Source organism: Corvus brachyrhynchos, unplaced genomic scaffold (genome assembly GCF_000691975.1).
Source record: "Corvus brachyrhynchos isolate BGI_N302 unplaced genomic scaffold, ASM69197v1 scaffold220, whole genome shotgun sequence".
Taxonomy (NCBI): domain Eukaryota; kingdom Metazoa; phylum Chordata; class Aves; order Passeriformes; family Corvidae; genus Corvus; species Corvus brachyrhynchos.
In genome coordinates this window covers 4,348,023-4,364,345 of record NW_008236209.1, presented here as the reverse complement: position 1 = coordinate 4,364,345, position 16,323 = coordinate 4,348,023, and the positions used below count along the sequence as shown (strand labels likewise).

General features: G+C 39.1%; 1 protein-coding gene across 1 annotated transcript in view; it reads right to left on the bottom strand.

The window, feature by feature from the left end:
• Window positions 1-15,691, bottom strand: part of CHM (CHM, Rab escort protein 1) — a 53,864-nt gene extending 38,173 nt beyond the window's left edge. The window contains exons 1-5 of the mRNA XM_017741710.1: window positions 15,662-15,691; window positions 12,081-12,156; window positions 7,535-7,601; window positions 1,752-1,824; window positions 476-600 (exon numbers count right to left, since the gene is read on the bottom strand). Of these exons, the coding sequence (XP_017597199.1) occupies window positions 476-600; window positions 1,752-1,824; window positions 7,535-7,601; window positions 12,081-12,156; window positions 15,662-15,691 (371 nt within the window). The remainder of the gene's footprint in view (window positions 1-475; window positions 601-1,751; window positions 1,825-7,534; window positions 7,602-12,080; window positions 12,157-15,661) is intronic.
• Window positions 15,692-16,323: the final 632 nt, after the last annotated feature.

Sequence of the window (16,323 nt, the reverse complement as noted above, 5' to 3'; positions counted from 1 at the left end):
AGCATAATGAAGTATTTAATAGTCACAGTACTGCTGCCCATTTGTGTTCCTGTTCTTTTGTATCTAGTTCATTTTACATGTATTTAGGGGTTTAATTTTTGACTGTGAGAACAGCAGCTTTTAGCCAAATTAAGAATGGAAAAATTTAATTGATGGCAGTGCACGACTGCCTATTAGTACAACTACCTACATACACAACATTTCTGTTCTCTATGCAGAAGTAAATCACCAACTCACAAAGTTGGCCAACAAATTACACTGCATCCAGAGAGGTCATTTAGGAAGGATCAGGTTGTTTCAGTGAAGTGATTTCAACAAAGCACAAGAACATGAGGAACATTTCAGAGGCCAGGGTTACTTTTTGAGACAATGTGCAATATGGCAGTGTGGTGAAACCCTTAAAACCAAAAGCACAGTGTGATCATTTACCTCTGGGCATGCAAAATTGTTCATGTATTGCTACATTTCTACTTACTCGCCAAAACAGAAATCTTCTACATGTTGAATAGTTTTATCCTTGCTGCTAAGAGGAATAGCTTCTTCGTTCTCAAGGATCAGTTTTCTCCAGTCTTCACATTCATCACTGAGATCTGTCTTTTGCTTAAAAGAACAAGTATAAAATTACAAATTGTACTGTGCAAGCTGTTCTTGAACTATAAATCTCCGTAGTCACAAATAATTTGTACCATCTAATAATATAAGAAAAAAAGCCATCTTGACTGTCCTAATGTTTTTTTCTATTTATATTTCTTGAGTTAAAACAGTTAGAGTTGGTTACTTTATCATAGTATGCCAACATTTGTACTACAGCATTGGCTCTGGTAATCTGAAATACAGTGTTAAAAGAAACTTAGTAGAGAGTTGAATGTAACTTTGAATACAATCTCCTAAAAGACAGGTTTGCCACAGCCAGGATAATTCCAGGTTCTATGATAAAACTCTTTGAATGGAGACCATATGGAAAAACCTGGTGATTTGGGGAACTGTATTAATCTGTGCACAAAGGAATCTCTAAAATCATACAATAGAACACACAGAATGTGAAGCTCTGGCACTGAGCAAGTCCCCTGATTATGCCAGGAGGCAGCACAGTGTAAAGAACAGGCATGAGACTGAGCTGAGAAACTTCCATCTTCTACGGCCCAACAGGCTCCGAGGATTTCCGTAAATAACAGAGCAGCCATTTGCTAATCTGGTCCAAGTGCTCCATCTCCTAAAAAATATCCTCCCCGGAAGATTTCTAGTGGACTGTCATGAATTAGATAAACTTTGGTCATTGAAAAATACACTACCAGCATTCATCTTTTTGTCCTTCAGTGGAAGGATCCAGCACCCACCTTCCTCCCTGTAAAGAAGAATCAGCTGAATGCAAACGAGAAAAACAAGAGTTGAAATATCAGAGAGTGGAAAATAATCAAAGAGAAAATGGAAATGACCAGATTATCATTTACAGAAGGTAAAGGAACTGAAACAATTGTGTAGTTGCTTCTCTTTAAGCTCAAGAACCCAGAAGTGTGGCCGAGCACCAGGCTGGTCTCAATCAGATTAACGACCCAGGCACATCAGAGCCTCAGACTGCCAGGCCAGATGGGTGAGTCTCAACCAGTAAAGCTGGGAACTACAAACCTCTTTGATCTGTCAAATTACCAAAGAGCAAAAGCAGGGTGGTAATTTTTCTTGTAATAAATCATGCACACAGCAGAGATTCAATGTTAAGGAGGCCTAAAAGAAGCAATTTGGGAAACTTTTACCTGATTTTCTTTAATCCAGGACAATAATCCTGAAAAACTAAAGCTGGCCCAGTTTCCACCATAGTAATTTCTCCTGTAAAGAAAAAACAAAAGGAAAACTTGTTGGACAGGTCAAACCTAGCTTTTTCAGATTTAAAGAAAAAATAACCAAGCCCAACACATTCAAAACATTTTCCATGGCAAGATTTTTCAGATGCAGAATAGATAAAAATTAGTATTTTGCAACTCTTAATGAAATGCAAAATTTCCGTTTTCCTCACTGTATGCATCTCTGACCAAACAGCCTATAGTCCAAAATCAAATATTTGGAGGGTAAATGGATAATGCTGAGAAAAACACATGGGATGGTGTGAAGAAAAGGAAAATAGAGATAATACTGCTTCTTGGCCAAGACTGGCTCTCTTATCCATCGTGTCAAATAAAGGGAAGTGCAGTTTACTGTTATCTACTGCTTACACAACATATTATGCCTATTACAGACTGTGAAGACGCTCTGGCAAAACTCTTACTGAACTGCATGTACTGCAGGTGGAGCCAAAGGAACTGATTTGTACATTTGATCATCCCTCCCTGAGCTCTTACCAGTTTCTATTTACCACCTTCTTGCTTGAAAAAGACTATTTACCATTTTTAAATCACAGAAAATTAGTAGTTCTGCTGTTAATCAAAGAAAATTTCTGCTCTTTCTTTTTAAAATTTCTCTACCAATATTTCTCTAAACATCAGTCAGATTAGTTGGCTTTTGTTGTCGTGCATAGCACATCTTCAGTACTTAACAACTCTTGAGAAGAAAAATAATAGAGCAATTACATTTTAAAAAGTCACCAGTTCTTGCAAAATAAAACAGTTATTTCAGGATTTAACTCCGTTTTCTGGCACTGTGTACTGGCACTTCAGAAGCCTGAAGGATACCAGAAATACCCTCCTGAACATATAGCTAATGTTATTTCATACAGTAAAAAAATAAAATAATATGTAGGGAGGAAGACAGGGTTTGCATTTTAAAGAATAATGTGAAGGCTGTTAAATCAATCTTATCATAACCTCCTCCACTCTTAAATTGTAGAGATCAGTGTGATAACAGTGAAAAGCTAAATTCAGGTTAGATTCTCCTGACTAGATTTACGATGGGATGCTTTTGACAGGGCTTATCTGCACTGACAAAGACTTCATTAAGAGTGTCAGCCCCGCTCCAGCACCAGAGGCTGCTGCTCTGGACCGTGGTGCTTACTTAGCATATGAAGGACAGATGTCTGCTGAGCAGTGCCTAATTGCTCCTGACTACAAACTGACCTAAAAAAGTCTTTCAGCTCCTTCAAGGCAATAGTGAAGAACATAAACAGGACATCTTTTGCAAAGACAACAAAATTCAGCATTCTCTGAATAAAGGTGGCTCCAGCACCGGATCGTGGTGTTCCAGGCCCCAAACTGGGGGGACTGGGCCCACACCCTGCAGTGTGCTGACTCTGAGAAGCAGAGCTCCATCTGCAGATGGTTTCCAACCAGGAATTCCAGTCCTCTGTAACAGGAGTTCATCCTTACTTCGTGTGAAAGACATGGATGAGCTCCAAAAGTACTGCTGTTTGGTATCACATAGAACACAAAGCAATGAGGATTAAATCTATTAAATGCCCAGTTCTGTGAGATTTCAATCTGTAAAAGACACTGACAGTTGCATGTGATGATAACCTCCATCTTTGTTTTAGCTGTCAATGGTGAAGGGTAATTTTTTCATGTTTCTTCAGATTCCACTGAATAAAGAGTTAAATATCAACATACTATCAGTCACTTCTGGGATTTCCAAAAACCATGGCCACAAAGATTTATTTTTAAGGAAATGCGCTGCTCTGGTTGCAAGTTTCTTGAATATGGAATACAATATATGGCTGTCAGAGCAAGCAATGCCACTGATCACAGAAATCCCCGAAAACACCTGCCTAAAATTAGGCGTAGGTTTCTTGAATCTACACCAACATAAGGTCATGCATATTTAGACTATTTAAAGTTAGAACTTTCATTAAGAGAAATGAATGTTATTTTCACAGAGTTACAAAAGTTTATTTGTGAGCTGTCAGACACTTTCATGTGAGCATTCCTCTGTTCATCAGCTGAATTTTCCTTTGAAATTATTTTTTTTTACCCAGTGTTGAGGCAACCCAGTGTGTGCAACAAAGAACTGCATGACCCTGCTGTGGAGCTCCATCCATTCTGAGGAGGCGGTACTGCCCTTCTCCAAAGGAAAATGAACCACAGCTGTCCCTCCTTTCCTCTGCTGTCTGAGCATCCTTCCCAAGCTGTGTTATGCCACCTCAAATATTCATCTTCTCAAGTAGCAACTTCCAGATTTTTTTATCCTGGAATTTTAATTAGTTGCCCTGCACTACATGATGCATCAGGATTGCTTAATTTTCTCATCTGAAAACACTACAGAAAGAAGAAAGACCAGACATGATTACTGACATAATGAGCAAAGTTTATAGCAGAAGTCTTGAAGAGGAATTCTGAGAAGAGCTGACTAATGGTTTTACAATTAGGACTCCTTTGTAACCAAATATTTTTGTTATAATTGCCCTGAAGATGAACTGAGGAATTCCTTAAAGTAATGGTCAAGATCAAAGCCTAATTAAAGCTAAAATATTGTCCGAAAATCTCAAGGCCTAAGCTCCCCTCTTCTCTTGCTATATTAGCAAACTACAAAGATGGATATTCTCTCCCTTTTTTAGGGTTATAATTCAATAATCCCCTAATTAAGAACAGGAAGCATTTTGAAGGTATAACAGCAGAGGTGGAAAGTACTTTTCCTACCAAGTTAGAGCATAGATGTTTTCCTTCCTTACCATACATTATTTCCTAAATTATATTTGCTCAAAACTCCTCCTGTGTTACCTGGATTTCACCTGAATTACAACACTGGTCCTTTTCCTTCATATTTTTCAAATCTCTGAACTGCAGTTCAGAGCTAACAGAAGAACTGCTGAAGCCGTTTTGCAAACTTTTGGAAATGTAGCTGAAGTACAATTTTACCTCTGCAGAAAGCTTGTCTCTTCTCCTACATTAGCTTTTTTTTCTTCAGTTACTAACACCATTTTCGAAATAATTGGCGAATTCCAATCCAGAACATTGAAATCACAAATTGTTTCTGACTGACTAACAATCTGAATCCGAACCAAGAGAATCTCTAACGTGTTCTTTTGCAGACAGACTGCAATTTGAGAAACTGGACACTTCCGAAAGCAGAAGATTCACATTTAAAATGTGACTAAGAACAGCAAAAGCATTTGATGGCCTGTGCCTGCTCAGGAGCTGGCCCTTCCCAGGGCACAGCCTCCACAGTGACACTCAAAGCTGGTGCTGGCTGGACAGAAGCTGCTGATGCCTCACAATTTCCCCCATGAGCTGCCTTGATTTGTCTGTCCTGCATCTGATCTTCCAGAAAGAAGTCCTGACCCATCAGAGCAGCTGTCTTTTGCACAGGAAGTTACTGCCACATTGATTTTAAGGATCTGAACACAAATGACTTATGTTTCAAACCCATAAAGTTTCATGTGCTACCTATTAGTACACAGGCAAATGTATTAAAGACTCCCATTCTGGCACAGTGATGGTGTTTAGGAGCTTCCTGGCCTTCCAAGAGGAGGAGTTTAACTCAAACAGCTCCTGAGATCCTTCAGCCCAACAAAAGGGTGGGTGATGGTGGCAGTCACTTGTGCTACATCGCATTATATCCTGGGATATGGACATGACCAAAGGGAATTACCACGGCCCAGCTGAGACCATGTTTTACTCTCTACTATCTTTGCTGTGAGATTGTATCCTAAACCAAAGTAAACAGAAAAAGAACTTTTCAAAAAAGCTCAAAAGATACCAGAATGAAGAATTTTTTGCCTAGTTTTCCTTACTAAAATTAAATAACTTCTTTATTTTTCTTGCAAGAAATTGACCTGCTTTGAGAAGCAACTTTTTTGCTCTCTGGCTGCTGGACTTCCACAGCTCCCTCATTTCCCTCTTCCAGAAGACGGCTGTATAAAGACACAGGGCCTATTACCACACATATTTTACAAGTTCTGAAAAAAAAAGTGAGGCAAATTGTCTAGCAGAAAGTGCAACAAACTACAAAAGCAGGGATCTTGGACTGGGGAGGTACAGGGAGAAGGCCCAGCACATTTTTGGATGCTCAAATAAAAGAATTTTGGACACAAGGAACACTCAAGGGCTCTACAGGCTAAGTATAGTCAAAAAATAAGAAAGATACCAGGTGTCAAGAAGCAAGACACGCCCAGCTTACTCTACTTCTCACAGAAGAGAAGTTAAAATTCTGCATCTTGACCCTCCTTTGCCTTTGAATTAAATTCTGTGTGGAGAGATAAATAAACCAATAAGGAAGGATGTAGACATTAAAACTGCAGCCTACAAATGCTGTATTCCAGATGCTGAAAATCAAATACAAAAGGTAGCTAAACATGCCTCACTCCTAACTGCCCCATCCTCAGTAACCAAACTGGTACATAACTACAGCATTAAAAGAGGCAAAGAAGCAAAGGACCAAAAGCAGAAACTTGGGCAAGTGGTTAGGAGAAAGTCCTTTGCATGTGCACAGTTAGTAGAGGAAGCATATTCACTTCAAGTAAATCCACTTTTAGTCTTCATCTACCTTTCTCCAGCAGCTTCAAATTTAAACTAAGTGCCAATCTCCACGTTTTAAATTGCAAATTACTTTTCTAAATCATTTAACAAATATCCTTGAAATTTCACATGTCAACAACTCATTAATATCTACAGTAAATGTAGCTCTCTGAGAAGAACCACAGATTTTATGTTTATTGAGACAGATAGCTGGCACAGAGAAATAGAGCTCCTTCAATTACTAGTTGGCAGAAGCTAACTTCAGTTTAAAATCAGTCTACAGCAATTTATGGCAACACTGCAGTGAAGTGACTATTTTGAATAAGATTAGCTACTGCTGATGGCAATGCTTGGACAGTGTTTATAAATCAAACTCAGAACTCAGTATTTTATAATAGGCCACTTCAAAACTATCTCCCATAATCACCTATGCAGTATATTATGATAAATGCAAACATGGCAGGAGATTAAAATTAATAAAATAAGGTACACAAGGTAATGAGAGCAAGTAAACTGTAAACAAAGACTTTATGCATATATGTTTTTAATACCTGGTGCCTGACTTAACTCAGGCCTTTGTAGGGAACAACAGATTAATCAAAGTAGCACATCTAACACAGGTATTTCAGTAACCCCAAATCTCATTTTTGAACACTCTGAGAAAAATCTGAATTCATAATTCTGATTGTTAATGAACAGAAAAACATACGTTGTTAAAAGGTGATATTCATCATAGCTAAGAACAGGCATGGATAACAGAAATCAAAGTTCCAGTGACCAATACTATTACAGACTTCGATAGCCAATGAAAACAAAAAACTGAAATAACACGAGTCATTGTCACCAAAGAGAACGGGATAATTACTGCCAGGAATGAGAATGAAGGGCACTAAACCTGCAGCCATTCCTGCCTGTTGCAAAGAAGGAGCCATCACAGCATCCTTACCACAGCACTGATGTTCCAAATTCCTGCGCTAGCTTCCAAAAACTGCCTACTCTATTGATGGAAATAACACCCCCAAAATAAGGCAGAGACAGAAGCATAACATAACTTGGTGCCAGATGAAGAGAGAAAAGTCCTGCAGCCCACAGTGACAGAGACACAGAAACCCTTCTAGTCAGTTTAGCTCTTAAAAAGGGAAATTACTGGAGTAACTTACGAATCCACATGAAGAACTCTCTGGCCACTTCTGGCACACGCTGCTGCAATAATGGACTCAGGCAAACCTGCAATGATAAATGCAGTTTTTAGAACTTACCATGCTGTGACATATTAAAAATTGCAATAATGATGGAACTTGGTCAGAAGCAGGCAACTTAAACACAAGAAATTTTACAATGTGAGTCACTGAAATTTTTAACAGTCTCATGCTACTAAAGCAATGAACAATATTTTGTGCTCTTTAACATTTGGTGACCCTCCTGAATGCAACTTTTTTTTTTTAGCAACTGTATGGCACATACCACTTGCAAACACTACTGAGTTAGAGCTTGGCACCAGTGTCTTCTCTCCACACGCTGCTATCATAACCAGATTGAGTAACTGCCAGCACAATGATACCCAAATCTTAGTGGGATGCTCTGTAACAACAATCCTGGTAATGTACACAGGTATTACCTGAAGGCATTTTTGTGTATTTCTGTTCACTTCAGAGACTGACATAAAGACTGTGATTGTCCTTAAGAGTGGTATCCCTATCAAAATCTCCCACGTTATGCAATTACACTCTACCAAATCAGTATGTTTTCACTATATTTAGAAAAAATATGTAGCACAGAAGCACACCAAAAGGCTGGTGGTATCTCTACCAGCAATACATGCTTGGAATGGCACAGAATCCTGACTGGAGTTCAATAAATAAATAAATGAGGTTGTTCTGTAATGTCTGCTCCCACTCACCAGATTTCACATGCCCAGTTAGATGCCTTGGATTCTGGAGCAGGTTCAGAAAAGCAGGGCAGCTCACCAGCTAAGCAGCTCTGTGGTACTAACTTCTCTGAAATCTCATTTTAAATGATCTGTTGGCTCTTTAAGCAAGTAATTCAGGAACAGCAATTAAAATTCGAGGGACTGGTATTAGGAGACACTTAGGCCATGTATTCAATTAAGGGATGAGATTAAAGAAAGTGAAAGGAGTGTTTGGCTGATCTGATTTACAGCAGCACCAGAAGCAGCTGCACTGGTACAACTGCAGAGACAGAACTGGAAGGGGAAAAAGCAGCTGTGGAAGGGCACAATCTACTCTGGCTCACTTCATGACAAACACAATCTCCAGCAGAATTCCAGGCCTGCGCTGTCTATTCCTTACAGGCAACAGTGCCTTCACCAACAAATAAAACCTTGCATTTTAGAAAACACCCCTTGGGAGCTGGGTACACCAGACCACAGTTTCACCAACTCTTTAAACTAGCAAAGGCCAACACAATCATCAAAATAAAGAGGTGCAACCTCTGCCCTTATCTTCTGCCACTCCTGACCTCCTTCCAAACCAAATAAATGGTCGGTTTTTGGGACAGCAGTTCCATGGTGATGTCCAAAAGTACAAATGTTTGTATCAAAACACAGAAAGAGGTTTAAGACAGGCATGACATATCTTCCAGGAAAATAGCTACAACTTCCCTGCAAATTTTCTGGTTTTAATGACCACTTTTTTGATGGATTTAAAAAACAAAATCCTTTTCTGAATTGATCAAGCAGAAAAATGAAAATAGTTTTGCATTGCTGACCTTCGACAGCAAGTGAAAGTTTAACACAGAATTAACCTCCAGGGGTAGAAGGAGGGATGAAGAGCTGCAGCAGTTCTTCAGACATTTGTTTCACAGCCTAGAAAGGCCAAAAGTCTTTCAAGTTGAATTTTTGAAAGCAAGACCTCAAAACACAGATCGTTGGGACCACGGAGACAAGGAGAAAATACGTAAGTGCAGCACACACTTCAGGACTGACATAAGATCCTGGCTGTACACAGTCATTATGTGAATGCTCCACACTCAGCTGTCCCCCCGTGTTTATATATATGGTTCATTTCGCTCCCTCTATAAACTATCTGGAATAGAATCTACAACTACTCTTTGTTTGGAGTTCCCAAAAAAGCTTTTCTTTCCCTCACTGGGGCACAGACAGTATTACTCTAGAAATGGAATTGAGAAGCTTGTTTCTCCTTCCTTATTGATAAAAGCCACTGAGAAAGTGTTGTAAAACATCACCAGTGCTGCCTGGCTGACCTGGGCCGAGTTATAGCTACCAGGGCATAACTGATTGCTTTAAGCTTGATCCAATTGATACTGTGTTGGAGGTCTGTTCTTCCATTAACCTTGGATGAAATTGTTCCCTGAATTAGCTTCCTTGCTTTTGAAAGCTGGCATCAATTTTCCTCACCAACCCTGTGCTTCTAAGACATAGCGGCCCCCCACATACCCACTGGTAAGAGTGGGAGTGTGGCCGGAAGGCGAAGCCTGCGCATCTCAGCTTCTGGAGAGGCCCTGGACAACCTGACGGAGCAGGACACCCTTTGTTCTTGGGTGACAATACCTCAGGAAACCTAAGAAATAAGACTCTCCCATGGCACCCGTTTCTGAATTCTCTTCTCCAAGAGAAACGAGGGCACAGGGAAAAGAGGTGGCTTTGTCAAATGGGAGTTACTCCTACATGCGACCTTGCACTGCATGGTGATTACTGAACTAAAGCCTTTTCCAAGAAAGAGGGTTCTGGACAATTACAATATAGTTACAAACTGTCCTTCTTTATCTAGGAAAAAACTAACTTGGAAAAGCCTGCTTACAGAAATGGCAATTTATGAAATGGTAACATGGAAAGCTGAACTGTCTCCTACAGGATGCTCAGACAGTTGTGCAAAATAGGTCCCCTTCAGATGATTCAGTAACAGAGAAATATGCATTTTTAGAACCTGTTCCTATATGGAAACAGCTTTCTGTTCTGAACTTTGATTTGGCAAAAACCTTAAGATGGATTATATTCAGATTTTGAAATGTGTTTGGATCTTCACTACAGAGCAGACTCTGGATTCTAAAGTTTCCCCTATCCCTAATGAGTAGATAAACCTGAATATCTCTAGGCTGTTTTCCTCATGAAGGATCACTCTAACACTTCTTGCCACTCATCCCTCTTGGGGATCACTCAGCTGCTGGTTTGGCCAGCTTAAAGGATTAAGGACATGTATCACTCCTGATGTTTAATGTCTTTGAACAGACAGTTGAGTAATGACCTGGATCCAGTAACGTCGATCACCAAGAACACCAAGATTGAAAAAAAAAATTCTACATCTCCTTTTAGATTACCGTTAAAAAATTCTAAGCCTGTACTACCCAACTCAGCAATCGAATTACCGAATCATCGTTACCCTCTAGTACAACTAATAGTAACCAATGTTTTCCTACTAAGTTATTACACATACTAGTTATTATGAAAGACAGCTCCCACTTTATTGTATCTGAAATATCTGAAAAGGGCTACTGCAAAAGAACATTTTCTCAAGTAAGGTTTCAAATCCAAACAGTTTTTAGATTTGCAACGGTATTAGCAGGAAATAATAAGTCTGAACAGGAATTGCATGATCCAACCACAAGAAAGCAGCAACAGATCCAGACTTCAGTGTGTTACACATAAACATCTGGCAGCATAAAAGAGATTTATGTGGAAGAATTAGGAATCCATACAAATTCTTGTATCTATTTACCGTGCTGACTCAGAAGTTCTTTGTATTTGAGGCAGAAACAATTCAGAAATAGCAGCGCTTGTTACCAAGAAATACGAACATTTTCTGTGCTTCCTGGCCCTTTCATATCCCCCTCTTAGAACACTTACATGTGAAATATTTGTATTACGTTAAATTGTCCTGCACCTCATTTCTCCTTCCAGGAAAAACAAGGACAAAGAGTTTTCCTTCATGAAGGACTGGTTAGTACAAGCTGGAATCTCTACTATCATTCCTTAAAGCCATTGCCTTCTTTCTCCACTTACTAACTCTCCATTTATCAAATGCAGTATTAAATCAGCCTCTCTGGCCTTCTCAAGAAAACATTAAAGTTTCAGTGAGGTATGACATTCCATCTGCACACAGATATAAAAATAAGTACAAAATTAGCAATTTTACTCATTAGTGATCTCTGGATTGCTAACACGTTATTCCAGGTAGAATTTCATAGGTGGTACTTGCCACCCACCCATCCAGCAGGCAATGCATTCACTGCCTCACTGCAACACTTTGCAAAGTCAAAGTGAACTAACTCATGACTCTTTCTAGTGTTGCTCCAGGAACAATGCTGACTGCACACTCGTCCTTCTGCTTGGCTCCCCATTGGAAAGAAACAAAGTGGCAAGCAGACTAAATTTTAACACTGATTAGGCTCTATTAAACTAACTAACATGGTGGCATGGCCACTTCAGCACTCAGTAGAAACCGAGGATTGTACCAACTTTTCTGTACAATGCCCTGGAAAGTGCTGAGAGACTGAAGGGCTGCCTCAGAACCAAGTGCAGACAGAACAAGAGTACCCAGCAGGCAGGCAGCAAACACTGGGTTCAGGACAGTCCTGTGGGGAACAACACCATTTATCTGTACAGTCCCCTCTGACAGCACTCGCTCTCACTGCCACTGGCTGAGCACTGTCTCCATCCCAGCCTTCCTGGATACATAACAGGCAGATTAAGCTCAATAAATCTTACAGAGGTGGCTGCTGCAAGCTGACCTTGAAGCCTGCATCTGGTTGTTTCCAGTAACCTCTGACCAAGATCATCTCCATTACATGAATTTTTGGAGCTTCCCTATGAAACAAAATCAGGCATACTCTCATTCTCAAGAATAGCGTTTTAGAAGTAAAAAATAAATAGAGAATTAGCTGCACATTATTTAGTTATCAAAAAAACAATTCTATTTTTAGTTTCAATACAACAAAATTAAAGTTTGAGATAACTGCTACGGTGGAAAACTTTTTTCTTCAGTTTTAAAAGCCAATTAATTTCTAAAGTCTTACAACATAATGAAAAGTTATAATTCACCTCTGTGTGATCAAAAATTAATTTTAGGATTACACATTGTGTCTCCTGCTTAGCAGCTGTTACTTGCTGCTCTAGTGCTGCACCGCCTCTTGCAGTGACTTGAAAAGGATGCAGTCACTGCCTCGAGCAATTTCTAAACTAAACAGCTTCATATCTGTGGGAGCATCTTGGTTCCTGAGCTGTTCACTGCAAACTGTTTTGCAGTCATCCAGATGATAAGTTTTTACTGAATTACACAAGATTCATCTTGAAAAGGCTTAAATGTTTAATTTGCTTCACTCTATCTACTAAATAAATCACAAGTGGCTTTTTCATAATATAAAATGTTGAAGGGAAATATATTAAAAATGTTGGAACATAGACAATTTCAAAACAATCTTCTGGAGTCAGACAGTTGACCAGCTGCAATAAATTTTGTTTGCATCTGAACTTCTAAGTAGAGAAGAGCAGCTGACTCTGGAGGAGCTCACTACCAAATACTCATGGTGTGTTTTTGGTATATGTGAAACTTTAAAAGCATTTCATAATTTAATTGCAAATTAAAATACTTCTTGTATATAATATTTTAAGTTAAAGATGATTAAAATGGATTCATTTTAATATATGCCCATATTGCAGAGCATTATCAGAACGTACTTTGGCATTACAGAGCATGGCATAGAAATGCCAATCCACTAAAAAAAGTAAGAATATGTAACTGGTCAAGAAAGAAGTCACAAGTTAAAAGTTTCTTCTCCTACACTGTAATTGCATATATTTATCTGTGTCTCATCAGAGAAACTTGGCAATGAAGACCATGGAATCTCACAGTTGGTGTAAATCAACATTATTTAGAAAAGGAACACAAGCACTTAGGCTTGAAATAAAAATTTAACTTCTTACTAAAAGTTATACACCAAGCAGTGTTCTCTGAAAAGTGTTCTCCAGCACATGCTACAGCTGAGTCTAATCTTTGGTTTAAAGCGACAGCAGCAGATAAAGCAAATCACATGCAGTAAAAGATCTGTACAGCCAGACACACATTCCGTTTTATTTTCACTTGAGTCTGCTAATATTTTCATTCCTTTTCTGCTTCCCCATGCGAAGAGACCTTGCACTCCTTGCTCCTCATACATTTTTAAACATTTCACGAAAGGATATTTAGGAAGTTTCTTCTCTTGCACTAGCAGTTCCAGGTAGATCTGTGGGTACCACCAGGATCTCTCACAGGGTGCTCTGGCACAGCCCAGAGAGCAGCTCCTGCAGGAGGGCTGAACCCCCAGCTCTGTGGCTGCTCCCCAGCCAGTGGAACCACATTTCCTACTGAGATATACAAACCTGGCGTTTCAACTGTTCCTCATTCAGGGCAGAATCTAAAAGTACCTTGCTAAGCCTTTTTCTAAAGGAGTTTTTCACCTTGATATGCAGATGACCTACTCTGTATTTTTCACAGTAGGGTCACAGGAGTCCTACAGGCTCTGATTTTGTAAGATCAGCAATATAATCTGGAAAACCTGCAGAACACAAACGGGCTGAGAAGGACAGCAAAGGGTTCACAGAACAATGAGTTTGCTCACAAGAGCAGTCAGGGACATTGCACAGTATCTGGGAAAGAACACTGTCTGAGGTACCAGTGGGAGCCTAAACCTCCCAGGCAGCTATCACAGCACCTCTGCTACACCCCAAAATCCAGACTGGAAGCTAGGCCAGGACACAACCCCTCAATTTTAGTCAGGTTAAAAAAAATCAGTAAACAAGATAAAGGTACATTTACATTTGGAGAATACAGAAAAAATGAAAGGGGGACACACACACAGGACACAGGACAGGACTGGGAGTCAGTGTTCATTTTGTTTGACATTCACATGGACAGGCAATGACTTATTTACAAATGATTATAAAAACGTGGGTCTATTTCCTCCTTCCAGACATCAACACTACAAGTCAGTGCCACTGTGTTAGTCCACAATGGCCACTGACGTCAAAAAATATCCATCTTCAGCTGGTTTTCCATTGAGCTTTCATCAACTCTAAACAGCTGCTGATATAAACTGAAGACTGTGCAGTTATATAAGGTAATGTAATCAAAATATCAGCCCAAAAGATGTATTAGAAAACATTTTTGGCACAGTCTAAAAATATCCTGCAACAATAAAACCATTAGGAGTTATTATTCTTTTTTAAATCAATCTTCAGTGTAAACTTTAAAATTCACATCTGTAATATTTGGGTTAGTTTGTCAAGGTATAGTTTTAAAATTGTGTTAGTATTTGGAAGTGATTTTTCCTAACACACTACACTTACATAAGATAAACATAAAGTACTTACACCACTCCCAGCATATCGAACAATAAATAATAGATTCTCCTGACAGGACTTTGATGACCTGGCAAAGCCCGAGTGCTTTCAGCCAAAATCATATGAAACCATAAATCACTCTTTATTTTATAGAATATTTCAAAATGGATTCCTGCTTTCTACCTTGAAAGTCATTTCATGTGTTATTTATAACCACTGAAAAGCAGAATGGAAAGAAAATTGCATAGAACTAGAATATTTACTGTGACTGCTTTTATAAAGAATAACTCCTTTTTAGAAAAAAATTAGAATTACTGGCAGACAAACTTGTGAATACAACACCTTTTAAAGAGCCATATCCTTTACAACTTTCCCAGCAGCTAACGCAGGTCTTGGGGAGTGTCAGAGACAACAAGTCAAGACTCAACACTATCCAGTTAACTGAAGAAATTCCAAGGTAAACATGACCCTGCACCTGTATCCACACCACTTTGCACAGCCACAAAGTTGCAAATCTTGGCACTTACAGGGGTTTCTGCCCTAAACTCAACACTGCCGAATATTTTGCCTATGAATTTTCCTATTTGACAACTGCCTGAAGACAAAAGCTCTGCCGCTGACTCCCAGTTCTGAGTCTCGCTCTCAAAGACTCCTGTTTTTTGGACTATTTACCAAAGAACTCCTCATGGGCCCTCTGGCTATCACTGCACCACATTTAATGCCTGCACTCATTTAAAAATGACCCCACAAAAGCTTATCAATAAGGAACTCCCTTAAATGAATGACTAAAGCCCACCTTGAATTCCTTGGGCAAGCACTGGCAACAGCCCTCCAAACCCAGATCCTACAGGCTTTTAGACCAATAAAAATCACCACAGATCACTTCACAGAGAAGAGACCTTCCCAAATAACAGACCTGCTCTGATGACTGATTTCTTTAGTACTATGGATGTAAATTCCATGGTAGCAGTGAAACTGTAGCTGCTGTACTCACCAGAATGAGTATTTCTGTACCCACATCCATCTTGCTCTAAACTTGCTCATGCAAGAAAATGTCTGAATTAAGGAAAAGGAATTTCTTCAAAAAGAGAATTTCCTTTTCCCATAGCACTATTGATGAAGTAACTGAACCTAGACATTAACTGAAGCACTGATGACTAAAATTTAGTTGAGGCTGCATTTGCGTTAAGCTTAATACAGGGAAACAGTTAAATGAACCTGAAACAAAAACAAATCCAAATCTTATGTTATAAATCAATCTAATTACTAAATTTAATAGATGCACAAGTTATAAAACCAGGAAAAGACCACACATACAGAAATTAATGCAATTACTACTATGCATTAAAAGTATCATTTAACACAAACATTCTAGTTACTACAATTAGATATTCATAGGTATGCTCAGCACTGCTTACACCATTAGAAACTAGAGGGTTGAAAACTAGGCTAAAATATTCCCTCAGGAGTCAATTTCCAAAGGGAAGACAGATGAAAGTTCTACTCCAAACAATCTTCCATAATGGGAAATTTAATACAGATTAAAAAACCCTCAGTCAGTCACCAGTGTTAATCACCACTTATGAATGTTCTTAGTAAAAAGGAATGCAAAGAAAAGACAAAATAATTCCTGAAGTGCAGAATTCTGAGAATCCT